Here is a 23,232-nt window from a genome sequence, read left to right as displayed (position 1 = left end):
CCAAAACCTAAGTCATTATTGCATTTTTGAAGCTCCTTTTAAATATGCTTGTTTATCATCTTGGTCAGTACCAAGACTGAAAAGCTTCTTCTGGAGAGATGAAATCCAGTAGCATTACTGGATAGTTTGGTCTTGGAGAGAAACTGAAGCATTTCATCAATGCACTGGCTGCCTCCCAGTTGCTTCCCTTATATTCACAGTATCTGGTAACATCGATGTGAATACCAACAAGATGTGGTCTAAATCTATTGAAACTTTCAATTAATGAATGTCCCAGGGATGTCCCTTTCAGCCTCTACCCAGCTCCAATGTCTTCCAGGTTTGGAATCACTGCTGCAGCCATACTTTTAGTTCTCCTGACAGTGAGTGATGGACTGGTTCAGACAGCAGCTGTGTCCTGAAGGAGAGGAAATCTTGTTTAAATATGGGTAGATCTCTCTTTGGAAGACTTCCCTATGAAAGCCAGGTCCTGAATGGAAGTAGTAGAAGAGGCTCTGGGTACTGGTAGGGCAGAATACTTAGAACTGGGCTGAGCAGTCATTTGTGACTAATTTGCTATTTTTAAAAGGCTATATCAGAATACCAACCTAGATCTGTACTAGCCTGGCTATACTACTTTGTACTCTGTTTTACTTTGAGTGAGTCTCTTGTTTCAGCTTCACTGAAATTCATCTTGCTGTAAGGCTTTTTTGTTGTTTTCGTTGTTTCAGTATATTAGAGGTCATTTCACATTATCTAGCACTAAGAGAATTTGCTCTTCTGTTTAATCCCTCAGTTTAATTCTGAGGTTTATTTATTTTAACAGTGAGACGACAACCTCTGACCAGGTATACAACAGGTATTGTGCTCTGCGTCCCCTCCACCTATCCACAGGCTTACTTATAGATTCCCTGTTCATGGTGACCTCTTGGTTACTGATAGGTATGTGTTACATGCTCTTGTAGGCAGGCAAAGCTAGTCTTGAACATGGTTTTAAAAGTCCTTAACAAGCATGTTTCTGTGCAAACATTTTCTCGCTTCTGAAGATTCTTCTATATGGCTGGTGATTTTTTTCTAACTTTTAGGAGAGAATAAGGTATACTGTGGATTACTATAGATAATATTTAGCCTTCCTCTTTTCAACTTGAATATCTTATTCTTTATATCTCACTTGAAATTTAACTTAGAGGTTAAATTTTATCCATCAGTGATACATCTACTTATCAAAGCTGCAGTAGGCTTTGGGGAAAAGCTATGATGCATATTAGAAATATATGATGTTAGCTTTATTGCAGGACTGCACCACTTGAATTGCCACCCCTTACATCTGTGGCCATCATTAAATGTGCAAAAGGCCAAGCGGTAACTAAACAGTACTGTATCTGTGCTGGGGATGTGCCAGTGACATAAATGTAGAAGAAAACAGCATGCAATAGCCTTCTGGACTCAAAAGCATTATGAGCTTAGACTGAGCTGCCAACTCGGATGCTTACGTGGGAGAGAAGTCACTGGAGTTTCAGTCACTGTAGCTGATATTTGTTATTCTCACCAGACCTACAGACTGTTTTTCAGTTACTAGTAGTGGCATCTGCACTGGCAGTTTATGAAGTACACGTACGTGTAACAACTTTGCAACAAAATATCTTGAAGAGCTGTAACCGCGATCAATTTGTAAATGCTAGAAGTAGTGGAACAATATTTTTACCCTTAATTTTATGGCTGAAATATTTTCATATTGTGTAGGGCTGAGAATTAGAATTAAAAACAGGACCATAGATTTATATCTGTTCTGGTCACCCTTTACTCGTAGTATTTATGAAACTTCTCTTTCAGACGTGTTTTATTCTTATGCATGTCACATATATAATGAGGTAGTGACTTTGTCCTTCTTGTCTTTTCTGAAGATAAGTGTTTTTTCATTTCAGCACAGTTTTAGGTGTTGCAGGTTAATTGTTCTCTATGATTTTTCTGGCTTTCGAAGCTAGCAAGCACCTACCTCTGATTTTAATAAAATAAACTATTAAAAGATGTGGACTGAATTTCTGTGTGGCCGAAAGTATTCTATTTTTCTGGTGATTGCCAATCAGATTTAAGGCATGTAGGGGTACTCTCTCTCTGTTTTTTTTTTTCTTTTTTTTTTTTTTCCTCTCAATGTAGTTTGACAATTTCACACTTCTTCCACACTTTCACACTTCCAGGCTTCTTTTGTTTCATCTGCTTTCTCCTTCCTCTGCTCCTTTCTGCTTTGCGGTGCTTCCTGAAACTTTTGGAAAGGAGAAATGCAATGCATCTGTCCCTTCTCTTGCACACTTTGAGCAAGAGCAGAACTTTCTGCTGGAGATTCTCACTCCTCTTGAAGCCCAGCTGGCATTTCTTCTCTTTAGAAATAGCTCAAGACGATTGTATTTGAAATGCTATTCAAAGAGGCCCCTTGGCCATTTCTTTCTTGGGTCTGGGGTGCTTTGTCCTCTCACATCTAATTTAGAGCGTGTTTACCAAGAAGTGCTCTATTCAGCCCCATCCACTGTGACACCTGCCAATGCTGATGGGCCCTTTTCAGAAACAGAGAAAAAAAGGTGGAATCAGTGCCTTGCTGCCAGCCAAAGACTTCCACAAGCCTTTTATAAAGGAAAATCTTTCTAATGAGGATTGACTCCATCTTGTTACCTTAGATACACTCTTCCTTTTGTGTGCAGTGACTTGCTATCTGGAAGATGGCTCAGTAAACTTCCATTTTTAGAGATAAAGGTTTAGATTGAATTTGCAGCTCAGTGTTGCAACTTGCTTGCTCTCAGGATATTAGCAGTACTTTGCCACAGTTATAGTTCTTATATGGAGTGGCAACAGCTTTTACAGACAGGCTGAACTTCACAGAAACCTAACTTAAAATGCACAGAATGAGAAAAATGCCGCTCTTGTAGGACTCCTGCTGAGCTGATAACAGTCTACAGGAAGACATCTATTTAAACAGAAATAAACATGCCTTAGGATGCTTGGATCCTATCTTCAGCTTTATTAAGCTATTTTCAGCTTTATTAAGAATGCTGTGTTTAATTTTTCCAGCATTTCCAGCCCCATTAATTTAGTTTACACTGCATTTGGATCAATTAGTGCACTTGATGATAATGTACTAGTTGCCTCTGCCTATTTAAAACAAGAGAAACAACAGGATGGATTTTCAGTGTGTTAAAGAATCTGGAGTTCCTCCAAGGACTCTGATTAGCACAAATGGCGTATCTCAGAGCCTGGCCAAGTGGAAATAAAAATTTCATGTTGGGTAACCATCCAGTGGATATATATATATATATTTTCATTCCAGTGACTTCTCAAACCTGTTCTGCTAGCAAAATCTTGTATTCAGACTTTTTTTTTCTCCATTAGGCATATTCTCATAAAGAACTACTTAACAGGTATGCAAACAAGTTCATAGTAATAGAGGTAGAGTCACGGAATGTCCAGGGAGGTGAAAAAAAAACCTACTATCAAATGGCAAAGGTTTAGAAAGGCTTCCTGATGTGATTGCAGTGCCGTTAGAAACCAGTTGACAAGGCATTCAGCTTTCCTTTCATCAGTAAACATCTTTATACATTTTTTTTTTCTTGGACGTTAAAAAACTCAGGGATTGCAACAAGAGGGAAGGGAACTTCTCCAAACTTAAGGTGTATGATCTTACTTGGTGCCCAACCAAAACGCTGATGTGTTAGATTTCAGTGTCATTTGATCTCTGTGAGCTACCAGATGTCATAAAAAGGGGTCAAAGAATTTCCAAATTTTCATGTTTCATTTTGTTTTAGAAAAGAGCCAGCTATAAAAAGCAAATGGAAGTCGTCAGTTTTATTACACTTTTTGAAGGGTATATATAGTGTAGCTTCAGGTCCTAATACCAACTGCCCCTGCCCTCTGCTTGAGCATTGGCAGCATTGAATTGTAGTTATTAGTGTAAAGCAATGCTTGCTACAGTTGTATCGGTGACATATATGTTATAAAACACTGAAGTATCATGGAACAATATGTGATGTTTTTCTGCTAGAGACTGTGGTTAAGATGATTCAACTTGGAGAAACTACCTCTCTGTATCTTTGCTGCAAAATGATTTTGGGGGTTGTTATATTGAGTTATGGCATGGTTCTTTTGCATGAGTGAATAACATCATATTCTGCCTGGGTCTTTCGAGCATTTATCATTCCCATGGGGTACCTTGTTTATTTGCCTTGCTTCTGGTTCACCAAAACATTTTTAGTTTGACGCAGATTGCTTACAAGTTTGCACATGGCAAGTCTTATAATCTCATTTGCTTCACCAAATTTCATATGCAGCTCTGGGAAACATTCCCATTTCACTGAAGTACCTTCTCAGTGGCATAATACAGATAAAGACAGATACAAGTCACTGTAAAAATTGTATTATGTTGCTGGATTTGTTGATTTATTCAACAGTAACAAAACATAAAGCAATAGGTGAACGACCTAGACTGAATCCTCTTGAGTGTCTAACTGATGTAGAAATATTTTATTCCTTTATGCTTCTTTTGGAAATGGCAGGAATCTGTGCTCTCCTAAGTATCAGTGTTCCACTTCTTAATATCTTAAATGTGTATTTCAGGGCCCTGGTGCTGGTCAATTAAATAAATGTTGTGGATCCTGAAGAAGCAGAGCTTTTTAATATAAGTTGCAAAAAGACAGTATTATTTTTATATGATACTCCACTGAAAGAAATGCACTATCTTTATCTTATCCGATAGTTTTTGATGTTCTGCCAACCCCCTAGAGCTTGAGAATTACTGTGCTGGCTGACATGCCACATAGACCACAGTTTAAAAGGTTCATTTTAGATAGATGCAATAGTCTGCAGTAGTACACTTTATGGGCATGGCAGTCTGAGAAATCTTGCGTTGCTGCCGACACCAACTATTCTGTGGATAAACAGATGGTTTCAGACTCCAGGTTGCCATTCAGAAGAGAGAAACCACACACCTGTCAGGCTGTGCACTCCTATGCAGTACATTTTTCTCTCTAAAGGTTCAGGTCTGCTGTCCCTTACTTTCCTTAAGCCTCTTTGGTGTCTGTACAAACACCAGAACCCTGGCTTTGTAACAGCATGTCAGCTGCAATGCACACAAGAATGATGCTCAGGTTTACTAGAAGCTTGCTTTCTGTTTATGTAATAGCAGGACACCGTTATTCTGATTCTGTCCATCAGCAGTAATTGTCATTTGCTATTAATGACTGATTATATACACTAGGAGAGATTTATTTCCTTCTGGTATGCAATACTATTTGTAGCGTAGAACAAACCTAGTAACTGTACGGAGAATTTCGGAAAACAAACAAGCAATGGCATAAAAATAGCACGCATAAAGTTTCACAAAGCTCTTCAGAGAGCTACTTTTCCCCACGATTTGACTTGTCTTGTCAGTGTATGTTAGAGCGGACCAGTTGATTGCTCCTTGGGGGAACCATACCTTTTTTAAAAGATCAAACCTTATTTGACTCAAAAAGTGTCTTTAAACAGAAATGGCTTCTGTTCTCAGCCGGATGCATGAGAAAACTCTAAGTTTAAGATTTCATTTTTGTTTTATTTTATTTTTATTTGAATGAAGATGAAGCAATTTCGAGAGGTTTCTTGACTATTCTAGAGCTGGTATTAGTGAGGCAGTAGGGTATTTAAATACTCACATTGCTTGTTCTTTGATTACATTTTCTACCTGGCATTATTAGGTGTGTTTTGAGCTTAGCACATGTATAATTGTAAACACGAATGTCTTCAAAATAAACAAAACTGTAGTGTCTGATATCTGTCTCCATGCTATGCATATATAGCTCATTCTTGGCTTGAGCAATATGCTTTGGTGTTAAGCTGACTGTCATTTAGAATTATGCTTAGGATACACTGATTTCCAGTGAGATACATGAAGACTAGATACTATACTAGGGAATATACTATAGTGTATTATGTTTATTATGATTTCATGAATCATGGCATTCCACTGCTCTATTTCCATTCCTGATGAATGGCATTTTAATATGGAAGTAAGAACCAAAATGTTGCACCCTTGCTCTGCATGGTACCTTCTCCTTTAGCCTTGTTTGTACTGGATATATAAAACAAACTGGACTTGAAAGTAGTTTCCTTTCTTGTCCAGGTTCTGATTGCTCCCAATGATGTTGAAATGTTTGAAGGTGCCTTTGCATCAATACATAAATCTAACTTTTTTTTTTTATTTTTAAATTTTCATCTGCTTGTATTTCCTCTCTATCTGTCTGCTGATGCTTGAACCACCGTATATTAAACCAGTTAATTCTGACAGGAGTCACTCCTTCTATCTGTGACTTGCTTCAAAGAACACATGCTTTGTGGAGCTCATTTACTTGTTCTTTTAAGATGATACTTGTAGATTGAAAACATGTTTTCTGAAAATGTTTTTAGAACAAAGATTTTGGTGAAGCCTATATAGACTCCAGTAAGCTGCATTGAAGGGCGTGAAGTGAGGGGGTTCAGACTGCATCTTGTAAATCTGGGAGCTCATTATTTGCCAGAGTTGCTGGTATCAGATTGCTGAAACCCTTAGTGTGAGGGATATTGAGAATGAAAACATGCATGTGCAGAAAGAGTAACTGTTTTCAAAACTATCTTTTATGGAAGTCGGGCATAGGAGGAAGCTGGAAAAACTAACAAGCCTTACCTTCTTTCACATCACAACTTAAACAAAGAAGAACTTCTAGGTTGTCCAACATGCTAGTTTCTCTTCTCTTGAACGACTTCTTACGCCTGATTGTTGGTATGATGTCTGCAATAGGCTGCACAGTTGTATGGCTGCTATGCGGCTTTTGGAGAGTCCCCAAAGCCATTCATCTCTGAGAGGTGTGAAACACATGCATGATTTTCTCTGAATTTAGTCAAGGAATATTACAATTACATTATATTCTCTCTAAGGCTTTCCAATGTAGAATAAAATTTAATTTCTTGTCAGGACATGAATAGATGAAATATCTAACTCACGAAAGAGGCTAACCCCTCCCAAGCTGAAGACCTAATTTCATATTGTGGAAGAGTTTTGAATATTAAAGTTTATGTTTGTTAGTAATTTATTATTTACAAAACATTCCCATTACTCTTGTAATTTTTACGTGCTTTAGGTTGTGTAGCTGGGACAATTTTTTGTGCGTAACCACCAAATGTATGAAGAATATATATATATATATATATAGTGTGCTTATGATCAAGTCTGCTGAGAGCAGGCTAAGCTGTTTGTTGTTATTCAGGGAGGCATGATGTTATGAGCAGTAGATGGGTGTGCTACGACAACAAAAATAAAAGCCATAGCCTTGCTTGTTCCCCACACAGCACTTAATGGGTATGAGGCATTTAGTCATGATACTGAGGAACTGATACATCTGTTAAGAGAAAACGCATTCTATGCACCATAAAATTAAATGTTGCATTGCCAAGCAATATAGCAAGTATTCTTTTAGTCAGTTTTTGTAAACTAAATATTGTGAAATGGTATCATAAGAAGGTGGCACTGGAAATCTGTTTTGAAAGGATATTCCATTGGGAACACATACTGCTTGATAGGAAGATTACAGCTGCCATTTATGCTGCTTTGTTTTTTTTTTTTTTTTACATTAAAAATATCGTGTGCACTGTTAGCAGCTTATAGCACAAGAAAGATATTTCACATTTATGTTGAACCTTAGCATTCTAAATTAATCCAAAGTACTAAAAATATCTATACAGCATATGCTCTGTGGCACTACTGAAGCACTCTTGACAGGTTGTGAGGCAAACACACACTATGTGGAATGTTTTGCGTACATCGGGGAAGAAAACTTCAGCCAGACACACCAAGCTTGAACTCCTGTGCACCTTTGAAAAATTCTATCACCTTTAAAGCACATCCAGTCCAGTTACAGATTTTTTCATTATTGGATTTTTCTTGAAGCCCGCAAAATTGTGATGGGGTCCATACAGCAAAATACAGAGCGGTTGATACAGAGACATTGAAGTTAGACTTGTGCCCACAGTAACATTTTTCTGTAAGAACCAACCAAGGATTTGCATTTTATCTTCATGTCCTTTTATAATTCCTCTACCTTTTAGTACCCAATGAGGTCTCTCTAGAAAAATATTGGAAAGAGGAAGCAGGTGGCAGAAACTGAAGTCAGCATTGTGCATACTTCCTAGAAATTAACTAAAATATTTGTGTGATTATGTGTATACGTAAGAACACAAGTCAACAGTGTGCTCTTATAAATTGTCACAGAAATGTACTCCTCAGAGTCTTGTTGCCTAAGAAAGTAGGGAGTAAATTCTAAGTCACTGTGTAAATTGATTTAGTTTTACTAATTGACACTACCAGAGTGTGTAGCCCCTTGGGTTTCTACAATGCTCTTGGCTCAGCCAAAAATCTTACGCACACAGATTATATTTGCTGTTCTGCTTTTACTTGTTAAATGTGTACTTTATTAAATTATATTTCTGTACTTAACTCTTTCCTAAAAAAAGTGCCTAGCAGGTTCAGGTTCTTGATGCATCTACCTCACTGGGGGGTTGTAAAGCTTAATTGTTTATAATGTGTAAAAGCTTGAGATGAAAGGAATTATGTAGAAGCAATGTATTATGATGACTATAAGCCTGATGGTGATGCATATCACACCTGCTGTCACACCAGCTTGAGCTGCCTTTATACTGGAATTTCTGCATAACTATGAGAACAATACCAGGGTTTTCAGTGATTTTTCAGACAAGTTTTTAGTGTTTCTTTTTTCACTGTTAAAGAATCTGGTGGCTCTCTCAGATACCTAAATTTATTCTCTTTTCTTTTGGTAAGTCTTGCATCTCAGGATAAAACTTACCTGGTAAGACTACTCAAGGTAAACTGAGATGGTAGCATGAACAGGTCTTTGGCCACTGAGAAAATTAAAATAATTGCTAAAAATCTACATTGTTTTTGAGAAAACTCAGCTTTTGTGGTGATATTTTAGGTACTGAAAAACTTTCTGATTTAAAATGCAGATTAGCACTGACATTAATTCCGTCCTATTAATAGTTATTTGCATTCTCATTTTAATCCAACAAATGCAAAGGTCAGAAGAAGTGCAAAAGAGTGCAAAAGTTACCATACCTAAGAGATTTAATTATTTACTGTGGTATATTTTAGCAGTGTATTTGAATCTTTGTGTTTTTTTCTTTTTTCCTCCTTCATTGTTTTATTTATTGCTTTCCCTAATATAAACTTCATATGAATGAGATAGAAAGCCCTAGAGTATTGCTAATGGGATACGGAGCTTTTCATCTCTGGGTTGCCAGTTTGGCAGTCTCTTTAGTTAATATAGACCTTTATCCGTTAGATACTGCAAGGTAAGCTAAATTTTGTAAATGGAGATTAACTTCCTTTCCTTAGTGGCAAACCATCTATATCTAACATGGCATCTTTCTTGATAAAGAGTAAAAACTGGATGGGTATTGTGGCTGAACTCTGAATGCTTCAAACTGAAAGAAAACAAACAGGCAGAGTGAGTCCTTCCTGTAATCAGAGGACTCTGATCTCTGGAACTGACAAGTCCCATCTTTCCTGTGTTGTTCAACAGAACAGAATCATCCTTTGAAAAAAGGTATTTTATTGTGGGTGGAGTTGCTTGGCAAAATGAGTGAGATTTAAAAGATGGTGCAAAAGCCCATTAAAAATGTTTTCAGAGGTAGCGCTGAAAACATTACTTTCAGATAACCAGAAGTATAATGTTAGGACAATGAGAGATAATGCCTAAATTTAAATGTGCTTGTTTCAAGTTACTGCTTAACATCTCTTAATCTCTTTATGTCTTTGCATATCTTTGATTCACCAGAAAAAACAATGTTGTTTTATATCATATTTTCTTCTTCCTTTCAATATTGTCACTATCAGAAATGCTGCACAGAATGTGCAGTAGTAAAACAAGGGATTATTGATAGCATTCAGCTATCAAGCCAAGTATTTGTTTTCAGTTTCAATTGTTATGCTCGTAGTAAGATTCCAGCAGCCTTCAAAATAATACTTCTGAATCTAACATAGTAGAACAACAAGCTCACTTTCAGTCACAAGTAAAAATGCTCTTTCTAAAGCTTCTTTACAATTTCAAAACACAGCAATCCTCATACAGACAGATATCCTAAAATTATGTTTTACTGATGTTAGGAATGTTTTGTACAACTATTCAACATTCCAGTCTTTATAATAACACAGTTACTTGAGGTTGCTAGTAGCTTTTCATTTAAGTTATATAGACTATCATTCACACTGTTTCTTACAGTAAATAGTTTTATGTTTTATTGGTGAAGGCCCCAGTCAGTTGTACTAGGGAATGCACGAAGAATGAGTTCAGTCGGTATACCTGTTACACATGCGTAGAATCCAGTGCTGAAAGTATCTGGAATGGAAGGCTAATATCCAATGAACTGCATAACATACACAGATAGAAAACTACTTTTACGTTGTTTGAATATTACACATACTGCACTAGGGCCTAACTGACCCTATTTGCTTATTGTATCCAATTTTTTTTTTCAATGAGTTCAATGGGATTTGAATCAAAATCTCCTTAAGGCTGTGATAACATATCAGATTAGGCAAGGGAAAATGCTTCTGTTGTGCTTCTAGAACATGCTTCTTTATCTTTAATTTGAGATTGATTAAGCATAACTGATTTCTAAAGAAAATGAGCCATATCATCACAGCCACAGTGGAAGCAGGTCAGAAGGTTTGCATCTTCTCTTTCTTTTTCTGCTGTGTGTTGGGAAAAAAAGAACTGCTCCGCGTTGTGATAATTTATTGTCCTTAGTTTTCCCAGTTAGGTGTTGCTGAAGAGGAGTATCTTGCTCTAGTAACTGCACTTTTTTTATGTGTTTCAAAGAAAAACTCCAGTAATATGGTATGTCACGTGTCATTTTTCAAAGCAAATTTCAGTTTGGTTTTACATTTTTGACTGTTGACCTGAATTTTTAAAGATGTTTAGCTGGTTTCTGGAAGAAGATTTCCACCCTATTTTTTCGTACTTAGTATTAGGTTACTAGACAGACAGATTCAGTTGACTTAAAATGGTGCACTAAAAATGTTGAGGAGTCTAGCCTTGAGGAAGCAGGGTAGTAAAGTGGCAACAACATTTACTTTGCACAGAATCATCCGAGGATGTGAGAGATGGTTTCAAAAGTATAATATAACACAGGACAAATTTTATTATATTACTTTTGTCTTTTACTGTTTCTATTGATCTTATGTACATTTTAGAAAATTGTCACATAGCTGTCCTCAGAGCCATAAAATAAACTTGATATCAATAAGTATTTCATATATGTATTTCGCCAATAGGTAGAATGGACATATCTGTTTGTTTGATACCTTTTCTGAATTAATTTAATAACATGCATCTTGTTCGTTAGAAAATATTTTAGGTGAAAATTTTATTAATCATGGTGGATAACTTGTGCATTCAAAAGTAAGTCCTGTTATTGGAGTAATACAAAAGAAACAATTAGTATTTATTACTGTGATTCATTGTACTAATTTTAAGGAGTTGATGTTTCATTCTTCAGAAAAACAAAATGCTACCAACCAACCACAGAGAAGCAAACAAACAAAAAAAACCAACCACCAAGCACCAGCATTTCCAGCCAAACTGCACTTGATCTCACCCTGCAAAGCATCCAGATGAGTGGCCTGCTTCTTCAGTACAAATGGCCGCAACTTGATGATGTGTCAGTCAAGCAAAACACTAAACAGCAAGAGAATTTAACATCATGTAACAGCAAAGAAAGGGCCTGCTTCTAAGAGTTCTGTGTTTTCTGAGAGATATGCTCAGGCTTCCAAATTGACTTCAGTCTTAATTTTTGAAGTGCTGTGTGACAAAGTACTGGGTTCTTGAAAAGACTGACTGCTTAAGCAGCCTAAATAGCCTAATGCCAGTGTCTACAACATTAGTTCACCATTTTGATAAATACATCAGATGGAAATATATGCGCACACACACAGTCATACATGTGCACACACAGTAGATGTGTGTATGCCTAAAACCAGTATTTAGCCATCATTTCTTCGTGATACGTTCATTATTACTTACAATCTTTCCAGGTACTTTTCTGTGTTGGCCTTTTCCCTGGACTGTTAGTGTGTGTTGCCTCACAAATTTGAAAGAACTTCATGCTTTTCTGAGTGCTTTGAAAAAAACATTTCTCCAAACCCTAATTCCAAGGTCGTTGATCTTTGTTCATACTTAGCTGTAAGTAATAGTTTTGTACTGCCAGGATTAGACTACAGTAGGTGGGCATTATGCTAATTACATTTATGTATACCTCTTGTATGTGCAATCTCTATAAATATAAATCAGGAATAGTAATTTTACAGTCAGCTATTAGAAGGCCTACGACTTACAGGTTGTTCCAGGAGTGAACTAGCCCTCATACATACCATGTATAAAATCTAAAGTGCAAATTGGGTTGGGAGTCACTCGCAAATGTGATGAACTGCTCAGCTAAGGAGTTATCTTCCAGTCTCAGATGTATTCACATGCTGATTGCCATACTGACCTATGCTCCCCTTTCTTCTCCAACATGTGGGATGAAAATTTTCCAGGAGGTTCTTTTGCCCAAAGTTTGTTCCCACCAGATATGTCCTTCTCTGACTCCAGCCAGTTGTAAAAGGACTCCAGTGGCATTTGGCAGACTTTGTGTTAAATAAGTCACACCCTTCATTGAACGGTTGCAGTTCACTGAACCAAAAGTTTTGTACTTTTATAAATGATAGTGTCACACTTGAGTACAGGGAAAAAGAACAGAACCTCTCCTGTTCCCTTATTTTGTTTGTGTGCTTTTTTCTTCCTTTCTCAGCTGTCCTCTAAATCTACCTCAGCAACTGGCATCATCTGATTATTCTGGTACTTGGCTTATATAGTTGGATTGTTATCAACTACGACCTTGTGTGTACTTGGCTGAGTAAATTCAATCAGCTAATGAAATTGTGGTCTTTCCATCAATTGATTATCGAATTGCTTGTGTGGTTCAGCTAGCCCATCTCTTTTCCAAAGCCAGTACGTTTTTGTTTACCTGGGCAGTCCATGCCTGACCCCTTTCTCACCTGTCCTGAATGTCGTTTTTTTCACTTGACGTGCATATAATCCTTGAATTTAGACAAATATCCCCGGACTTCATGGTCATTTTACTGACCACCCTGTTGAAGATAAATCAGTAAAAGTAGTATTTGAAAAGCACAAGAAATTTTGCCTTTCTCTTTTATACTGCACAGCATAGCAGTCCCCAGACACCTCCTGATGTACAAGGAGAGCAATGATAACGTCAAGAGAGGATTAGTGCTTGCTGAGGCAGTGACCAGAAGGAACTGTGGTCTATATTTTGGGTAGGGAACACAGCGCTGAGCAAAAGCCTGCAGTGGGTACCTGAAAAGGATGTATTTGCTGATGCTCTTCCCCCCCCCCCCCCCCCAACTCTCTGTACCAATGCACAATCTTTGAAGTGAAGGTGGAAGGTGTCAGGCTGAAGTCCCACTGAATTGAAGTCTTCTAGAAAACTGCTGTAGGTTTAATTATAGGGCAGCACTGGCATTATACCTGCTTCTGTTTGATCATGAAGAACGTTTTCCTCTCTTCGCTGTAGGTGCTTACACAGTGAAGCTGACGTGTGCCTGTGAGGCAAGGTACCAGGTAGTTTTGCATGAATGTGAGCACCCAGTATGTAGGGGTCAAAATGCAAAAAAGTGCTACTACACTATAGAAACTGGTATCTCGTATGCTGCCTAGAGGGCACAGTCTCACCTTGAGCTACATTGCAATTGCTGCTACAAAGTAGGCTAACAGTTACCCCACACTGCAAGTGTCCTGACAATTTACAGTATACCTTGAGTATGGAAAGTAACTGGTTAATCTCTGATAAACTGAACTTAATGTAGTAATAGGTATGGTTTTGATTCATGGAAATGCCTAATTTATATGAATTTGTATTTGAACAAAAAATTATATTTAAATAACACTGTTTTCTTTCTTTAATTGATAGCTTCTCTTCATTGTGATATGTGGCACAAGAGTTTTTGTTGTTCTTGTTGTGTTTTTGGTATTGCTGTGTTTCCTTTTGTGCAAGCTATGGTATGTTTTATTTATTTTTTATGTAGTACTGCATAAAAATTATAGTATGACAGTACTGCATATTTGAAACTATAGCAGCCTGGCTTTCATACTGGCTCTGTTATGCATTAGTGCCTAGATCCAGGAAAGAAACAAAAAGTACTTACAAGAACGACAGCCAAATTCCACACCTTTCATGAAAAGAGGCTCTAGCACTGCTAAATGCTTCTTTTTCTTCCTGAGGATGTCCATAATGCTCTAACTTGGGGAGCAGATAATTGAATTTAACTGGACAAAGGAAAAGAGACTGTATCCTGTAAATATGCTGACAGTGGGCATTCAACTTGAGGGTGTGCAGGAGCATGGTACCAAGTCTGGGGGCATATTCCTGCTGCTCCTTGTGGAGCTGCGCAGTAAGACTTCCCTGTCCCTCCAACATTTCACAAAAATGGCGAATCCAGCAGATTGCTCATTTTGGCTGATTACATACTCTTCTGATCCACCATTGAGGAGGAAATACTTCAAAAATAAAACTCTGCAGAGAAATTATGTCTATTGAGGAAAGGTCTTTATATGAAAAAGGCTTTTACTTTGGAGGAAGAAGCCTGCAAATACTTTGAGATCGGATCTATTTAGGGCAATACATTAAAAAAAGTATGATCCAACCATGATTTATCTTTCTTTGTTAACTTGCTCTAAGTAGGAGGGAGCCTGCAGTTGAAGTTTATAACTGGTAGTTTTGTGGTATTGTTGGGGCCTTCCCCCCAATAACAGCTTTTTGATTTTGAAGGGTCTAAACCACAGTGCAAGTCTTAGACCCCACAGCCCATAAGATGTATGACAAAGCATAAGCACTAAAGCAGGTAGTTTTATGAGAGCCTGGGCACTCCAGTTGATTTACTATCCGGTCACTGAGCTGCTCCCTGTTGGGTCCTCTTGTCCATCAATAAGGCAGAGGTACAGAAGTGTTGTAAAGATTTTCCTTAATTAATCTCTCCTACTGAGAGGATAAAGGAAAAATATCTTTGTTGGAAAAGAGTGATTTTTGATAAAATGTTCTAAAACGTTTCAGCTAGCAGCAGAAACCTATTAGAGAAAATAGTTCAAATGAGTGAAGTTTGAAATTGGGTTCCAATCGTGAGAGGCTTTGAGCATTCTTAAAATTTGGAGTTGTGCTATCAGTGCTGCCTTATAATACTGTAGGCTCTTTTCCTGGCAATTAAGGAGAGTGGCCTTAGACAAACATTTTGATTTTGTAACGATGTTTGGAGATTTGTGTTTTTGACATTCCCACTTCCTGCAAACCTACAATACAGGAATTAGAGAGTTTTTAGGAAAGCTGTTTGGGATAATTGTGGTTGTTTTCTTTGGCATTTTATTTTCTTGCATAAAAATGTAAGAAATAATCTCCTCCACAAAATCCACCAAAGCCTGAGGAACCAAGAGAAACCATTCAGAACAGCTGGTCTGGATTGCAGAGGCCTTTTCAGCTTCTGCAGAAATTGAAAAATAGCATTCAGTTCTTTTCTTCTACAGCCATTGCCCAGCTTCTTCGCCAGCTCCATCCCCCCTCTTACATCCATGTGACAGGCTACTGACTCAGTGATTCCTTGTGCACTTGGGCAGCAGAGTCCCTTCTCACAAGAACTTGTAATACAGTGATCCCTAGTTGTTTGTTTGTTTTCTTTTCTACATTGCTACTGTTATTGTGTGACACGTTAAGGAGAGGTGAATTTCAAAATGCTTAATAAATGCTAGCACATTTGGATACATGTACAAGAGGTGTGTTTGGATATGCAGGAAGGAATAGAAGGACAGAGAGAGCTTTGACCTATGGCCTTGCAGTCTTTCTCTCCCAGATGTGAACGCCATAGCTGGCTGTGCCTGTGGATGTTGAGACCTGGCTGCTGCAGGCAACATAGTTTTTAGACTAACGAGAAAATCTCTTAAATAGCCAATACCACCTCGTAAACCTTTTTATCTTATTTATCTTAAAAGAGAACAGAAGAAAACACCAGCTTACTGTGCATGCCTATGAAAAGGATTTATTGTAAGAAGCAAACATTTCACATTAGTAAATTTGCAGTATCGGTTATGGTGGCAAGGTGTGTGAGTGAAGCCCTCTTACCCCTCCCCATCAGTAAATGTGTCTCCCTACAGCTCTGATGACTTTTGGTGGACACGACTGATTATTATAGACAACAAACTCTTTTTTTCCCCTCATCTTACTTCTTTTTATTTTTTATTTTAAGAACGCTGTAGTTTTTTCCCAGTTCAGTGTGGCATGTTATGGAGAAACTATTCCTTTTTGTCAGTGAAGCTGATTTTATATATATATATATATATTTATATATATATATATTTTCCCTTTATATCTGCTCTGCCACAATTTCTAATTCTTTTGTAGTCATCCAGAAATTTATTACTAATTCAAGATAGTCTCTGCTGCCTCTTGTTTTCAAACCAGAAAAAATGTAGGTGAAGAATTTAACTTGCACATCCTCTGAGAATGCCGAGACCAGAAGTGAGCGTTTTTTCAAGAGCTACAGAAGGCACCTTTTAAATTTTATCATGTTTTTCATAATTTTTCAGCTGTATTTCATACTAGTTACTTTCAGCTTTGTGCAAAATTATACTTTCCTACAAATATTTATATGAAAAAATGACAAAATGTTTTTCTTAACCCATATTTCTCTTTTGAGCGGTTTCAAAATAGACACATTTCAGAAGATTCTCACATGGAGTGCCCACATCAATGAGCAGGAAGTGTTAGTGGGCAAGAACAGTACTTTCTCCCACCACTGCCTTGCACCAGTCGTAGGAGAGCTTATGTTCTCTTACTACCATCTTCTCTAAAACACTTCAGCATTCCTCTCCCCGTGTTATTCTCCATAAAACAGTATGACATGCTACAAATTATACTAGAGCATAGCGGTCTGTGAGTTCAGTCAAGGTATAATGATGTGCTCTTTTGCCTCTAAGTGGTTAACAGTTACAAAAGATTCTTCCTAATCCTCAGTACTTTCCTCTCTTTATTTTTCTTTTTAGTGCGTTGGAAAATAAATCTAAAACATTTCTTCTGTTATCTAGCACTTTAAGCTTTTTCATAGCATTTGTAACATCTCTTTGCCAACACTCCATCTGTGATTTTAGCTTGCAGAAAACACTTTGCGATTCTGTTATTAGCTTAGATGCAGAGAGCTGCTGTTTAAATATTAATTTTAACTTCCCTCATAAGTGCAGTTAATCCCACTGAGTAACTTGTGAAGTTCAATATATACCTAGGAGAGGATTGGGAGAGTGTTTGTGGGTACAGGGCCTGAGCTTAGCCTCAGCAAAGTTTTTACGGGCGTTAACAGTGCAAAATTGATCATGCCCTGATGCTTGCGGTTTCCTTTCTTACCCTAGTTCCTCTCCTTATACACATGCGACAAAAGGGAAGAAAAAATAGCATTAAATTTCAAGCATACTTCTTGCACAGTTAGCGGGCTTCCTGCTAAACTTACATGTGTGAGAGGAACACCACACTGCTTGCTAGAAAAGCTGAGATCCATCATTTGTTTTGACACTTAGATATCTGACAAGTGCACTTCTGGAGTACTTGTGCATTTTTGACAAGAACCACACTTCGATAGAGGTGCTGTTTTGTGGTTGACCCCTTCTCTATTTTCAGTCATAAGCCTCCCCTTAATTAATTTTTTGATTCCAGAAAATGTGATTTACACTTACAAATAATTTAAAAAAAAATAAAAAAGGCTACATTTACAGACATTTCAATGAAGTGTATTATTTGACAGAAGTGAGAAACAAGTAGTTAATACCATCTGACCAGCCTGTTATCTGTGGATCACCAGAGCATTGTAATTGTAATACTCAAATTGGGTATAATTGAAAGATCAGCCCCATTAAAATTGCATGCTGTATTTTTCCCTCTCTTCTTCTTCCAGATGGTTATTAATCTTTTATTGGTGAGATAGTTTGCCTATGGTGTAATCTGAAATTTTTCCTCATATCATTTAAGTGAGTAACTTCTCTTTGTGTTTGCAGGTGGATTGAATTTTAATATGCTGAATTCTGTTAATTGCTTAGAATTAGGATGCTTTTCTTAGTAGCTTGCAAATGTATAATAGGCTGAAAAAAATTAAGTAGTATCACATGTTCCTTTGATTTTTCAGCATTCTGTGAAGAGGGATGCAGATATGGTGGAACTTGTGTAGCCCCTAACAAATGTGTCTGCCCGTCTGGATTCACAGGAAGTCATTGTGAGAAAGGTAAAACTTTGCTGAAACAGCTTCTTCTTTTGTAATAAGAAATACGATATGCTGCTTTAAGAAATACTTGCTTTAAATTGTAATCTTTTCAATTCAATCTTCTTGAAATTTTCTCTGCAGTGAAGATACGTGTTTTGGCTGTTCCATAACTGCCTTTTCCTAACTGAAAGATAGTCTTATATTAAACATGGAAATTTTTAAATGACTGGAGATGTCTGATTTTGCTTCCAGTGGACACTTTTGATTAATTACAGAGGAAGGTAAATGAAAAATATTTACTCCACCTATCTTCTGTGATGCAAGCTCAAGGTCACCTTTTGTTTTTTCTGAATCTATTTGACACATTAGACCTGAATTTGGATGCTTGCTTTTCACTGGAATTCTTGTTAAATAATTCTACTTAATTCAAGTTGTTGGATTTTTAAGATTTGCTTTGTTTCCAAGTCACTGAGGACATGCGTTTCCATAGGACCATAAGTTGTTAAAATGTATCTTACTAGTGATTCTTTGATTCCTTTCAGCCTTATCTCAAATCTTTTCCATTTCAAGATCTGCTCCTGGCAGCCTCTTCCATTGGTCCACCTTTCTGTTTTTCTCTCAGAGATCTGGTTCCTTGTCTACCTTAAGTTATAAGGAAGGAATATTATAGGATTCCATATAGTACTTTGGTTAGGTTCTCTAAAAAGCAGATTTTATGTATTCTTTTGGTCTGTATTTATTGCAATTGAATTTCATTTAAATAACCCAGGGATAGTTTTCTGTTTAGCAAGTTCGTTAGTAAACCTTTATACTTTACTGGTGGAAATAAAGTGAATTGTTAACGCAAGTTGGATGATGCTAGTATGGGTGAGATTATAATTGACAAGCTGTTTTTTTTTTTATGGAAGAAAAAAAAGAAATAACCATTAAAGGGCACGTTAAATCACTGAAACCACTTGTTTTCCAGAGACTGTCCAATAATTAGTGTATAACAGTGTCTGTTTAATACGTGTCTGTTCTGCTATAATAGAAAGTAATTTAAACCCAATTGTCAACAAATGTGCTTTGAGTAGCTTCTGAAAACTCCTAAAGCTTTTTATGGATGTACTTAAATCACTGTATAATAAAATCCCATAGTTTCTAGTTGTCAGCATTGTTTCTAATGAATTGGGGATGAACTAGGACATGATTTTTTTCATATCATCTTGAATTAATTTGAGTACTGCATTTTGCTGCCTATAGCCTTTGGGTTATTTGTTTTGAACAGAACTAAGCTCCCAAGCCTCCTGACATTCAGCAAAAAGTGCAGACAATATATGTGGGGAGGTAATACAAGAAAAACCTGCCTTAGAGCCCCACGCTAATCCTGCTAGTTAGCCTCTTTCATGTATAGTTTGTCCATTCCTTTCCAAAATGTCTGTAATTCAGAGGGTACAAGTACATTCAAAGTGATTCAGGATACCTGGGATGTGTTGTATGGATGTGTAAATATGGTTCTACAAAACAAGCACCTGCTGTGCCCAAGGGTTCCCTGCCGACTCAGGGAGCTGGTGGCTTTAGGCCAGCTTTCAGCTCAACCGCCTGTCTTTCACACATGAATCTTTAAAGCATCTTTCTTCTTATAGCTGTAAAGGGATTCCCGTAACTAGAATACAGAGTCTTTAAATTGATGAAGCAATGGTTTAAGATTGATAAATGGATGACATAACCACAATTGAAGGCTATGTTTTTCATGGTTTTGTATTTTTTTGATCTAAAGTGTGAGTTAGCACACCCAGTAAAGGAAACATGGCAGACATGGGACACTCAGTAGGTATATCAGTAAATTTAGAGGTATATGTCAGAAGGAGCTAGCTTCTGTGTATAAGATCTATATGACTGGAACCAGAAGGAAGATTTTTTTGTTCTTTGAAGATGTGTAGGATTTATCGATAGTCTACCACTCAAGCTAATGATGGTAACATTGAGAAATTTGAATTTGCTTTGAATGTGAGAAGTCATATTTTAGTTGTATTAGACAGTGTGTTTGAAAGCTTTATCTGATATATATTATGTTGTATATGTATTTCAGTAGCTAAGTGAATGTCAGGTCTCTGATAACAGCTTCAGCCATCTGAAGGTACGTGTCCTGGAAAAGCTACAAAAAACTATGTATTGAGAGTAGAAAGGTGATGAACCATCTTTGAAGCAGACCCTTTTGCTTACCTACTTGTTCCTGGAAGATGCAATAGTGTCAGGAGTGTAAGGTCAGAGAAGACTTCCTTCATAGTTTCACTTCATTTTGCTGCGGTTTTATTGGAGGATATCTAAGGTTCAAAAAACATTTGTTTCTTTATTTGTTTTCCTTCTGTTGTATGTAATGTTAGAAATAAACAGTTGTGTTTAACATATGGTAGCACTCCCTCAATCATGACATAGTTTCAAGGCTGTGAAATGGTGAGACATGACTTTAAATCAAACATTCCTGGTAAAACCTTGTCTGATGGAAACTCATGGTGGGATGATGCATATCTGAAGTAAAGTGATGTGTTTGGGTAATGTATTCTATTCACCAAGCTGCATTTAAGTATGTCCTTCAAACCAACAGCACAGCAATCCTTTATACATTATTTGTGAGCTGAAAGGACTCCTCGCTAGCTAAAAACAGTGTGACCCAAATTGGCTTTAACGTCATGGAAAGGGTAAAACAAACCATCAATTAGAAAGGTCATTGAAAAGCAGGTGCGTTTCCTTCTGAATATGAATCATATGTTACTCGTGTTCTGACTGTCTGGTTGAAATGATATTAGGTTAATTAAAAAATCAGAGATATTTGAGAAGACTGGGATATATAGTGGTAATTTACGCAGTTGAAAAGGTGAAATTAAAATACATATTTAAGGTGTATGTATAAATACATAATTCAGCATGCTACTAAGAAGAATTAGCTATTACCAGTTGTTTTACCTGAAATGCAGAATTCGCATAACACTGTTGTGGGGCTGCCTTTTCTTTTTGCATGCAGTGTGAACTCCAGATTGTTATCCAGAGATACTGTCAAGTATCTCTTTCAATCCATTCTTTATAAATGCTTTTTCTATAACTGTGAGCTTGATGCTTTTTACAGACTTTTTGTCATTTTCTGTTTAGGGACTGATTCCATTTTCTGATTAAGTTTTTTATTTGTCTGTTTTGTTTAGCTGGCCATGGCTGAAATAAATGATCTGTGTGATCATTACCATTTGTGATAACTAACATAGTTGTGATGCCTATGCTAGGAAGTTTTTGTGTTAGAATTTTTGCTTGCATTGCTGTATGGTTCCAGCATATATACACCTGGCTTCTGAGCTGGAGATATGCATCCTTAAGTGTATGTAATTCTGTTGGCTTAAGCCCAGGTGCATTCTTGGCAGGGATCCCTGTTAAATGCTTCCAAGAGACATTTTGCTGTGCAGAGAGGAGTGCAAACACAATGCTCTGAGAGTAGTTGGCAGCATGGAGTCAAATGCCCTAGTTTTTCATCCAGGAATGTTTTCTTCATCTCATGGTTTAGCAGTATTTTAAAATAAAAAAAATCCCATCATTCATTGAGCTGCTTTTCTGTCTCAGTGGGTGAGCCACAGGTCAGTGGAGTTGTAATGTTGGTTTTGTGGACAGGCTCTGCTGTTATTCTGTATTTGTGGAATGCTAGTCATTACTCCCATTGATGAAGCACTGAGAATGAGTTAGGCATAACAATGTAGAATATCAAAAGATGCAGTTTCAATCATTTGTTTACTCCCAATATGTTGCAGGCACCCCTCGAACACCTACATGCATGTGAAGGAGTTCTGTGTATGGGCCTAAGAAATACCCACCATCTTCAGTACAGCTCTGTGATGGTGTCCAGTGGTTACAGACATTTCAGTTAAGGAAGTTAGATCCTGGCATTACACAGCAAGTTGAGAGTAGGTGTCCAGCACAGAAACACAGGAGGAGAGTAGCCATGGGAAAGCAGACTGTCATCCTGGGCTAGATACCCCAGACTCCAGCTGGTTCCTAGGCACAATCCAGTTGTTACTCAAATATAAGCCACCTCTTTACAGTACCTCCTGCATGAATTATAACTTCAGGCAATAAAAAGGAAAGAGCAAAAAGGTTTGAAGAAGCAGGTTCCTAGCTAGACGCAAGTTGAACAAAGTGGTTTTTTTGTTTTTTTTTTTTTTTTCCCCAAAGTTGCAGGAGGGCTTTTGCACTGCTCGAGCAACATGTCCAAAATTGCACCAAATCTTTGTTCCCCTGGCTTATGAAAGCTATTGTCTGAGCTGGTATATACTGCATGAGGAATATGATTCTGGTAGATTAGAAGGACTGTGTATTGACTAGAGCTCAGAGAGGTAAATGTTTTTGTTGTAGTTCTGTCTAATCTTTCTAAAGTGAAGGTAAACTTTTTTTTTTTTTTCCTTATCAAATGGGTGAATGGTATCGAAGAATTGCCTGCTGACTGTAGACAGTCAGAAGTAAGGGGAAGACATGGCAGAGAAGCATCAGGAGGTGATAATTACTGAGGTTATATTTTTGTGTGTGGTTTTGGACTGTGTGTGCAAAAGATTGTCTGACGTTGAGGGGAGAGGTAATTTTTCGATATGTACCATGGCTGAGAAATGTGCTCTGAATCCCAGTGATCATACTTGTGAATGACAAAAAATCAACGCCTGCAGTGCTGTATTAGTTACGTAAGGATTCTTCAGTGCAGTGTGGTATTTCACAGGTGCAAAATGGAATGTTGAAATGCTTATATCTTGAAGTTGGATATGTCGTGTAACTGTCAGGAAAATGAAGAGGCCTTTAGTTTGTTTGTTTCATATTAGCTTGCAGTATCTGGAGTTGTTGTCTAGACGCTGCGTACTGCTTTGTTGACTCATCCCTTAAATTGCTTC

General features: G+C 37.3%; 1 protein-coding gene across 6 annotated transcripts in view; it reads left to right on the top strand.

Moving 5' to 3' along the window:
• Positions 1–23,232, top strand: part of NELL1 (neural EGFL like 1) — a 292,350-nt gene that overhangs the window by 203,306 nt on the left and 65,812 nt on the right. For all 6 annotated transcript variants that reach the window (XM_083838068.1, XM_083838067.1, XM_083838069.1 and 3 more), the window contains exon 15: positions 18,260–18,355. In XM_083838068.1, coding sequence (XP_083694194.1) covers positions 18,260–18,355 — 96 coding nt within the window. The remainder of the gene's footprint in view (positions 1–18,259; positions 18,356–23,232) is intronic.

This window comes from Anser anser (assembly GCF_964211835.1).
Source record: "Anser anser genome assembly, chromosome: 5".
Lineage (NCBI taxonomy): Eukaryota > Metazoa > Chordata > Aves > Anseriformes > Anatidae > Anser > Anser anser.
The sequence above is the reverse complement of the archived record's forward strand: the minus strand, read 5'-3'. Positions and strand labels throughout refer to the sequence as shown.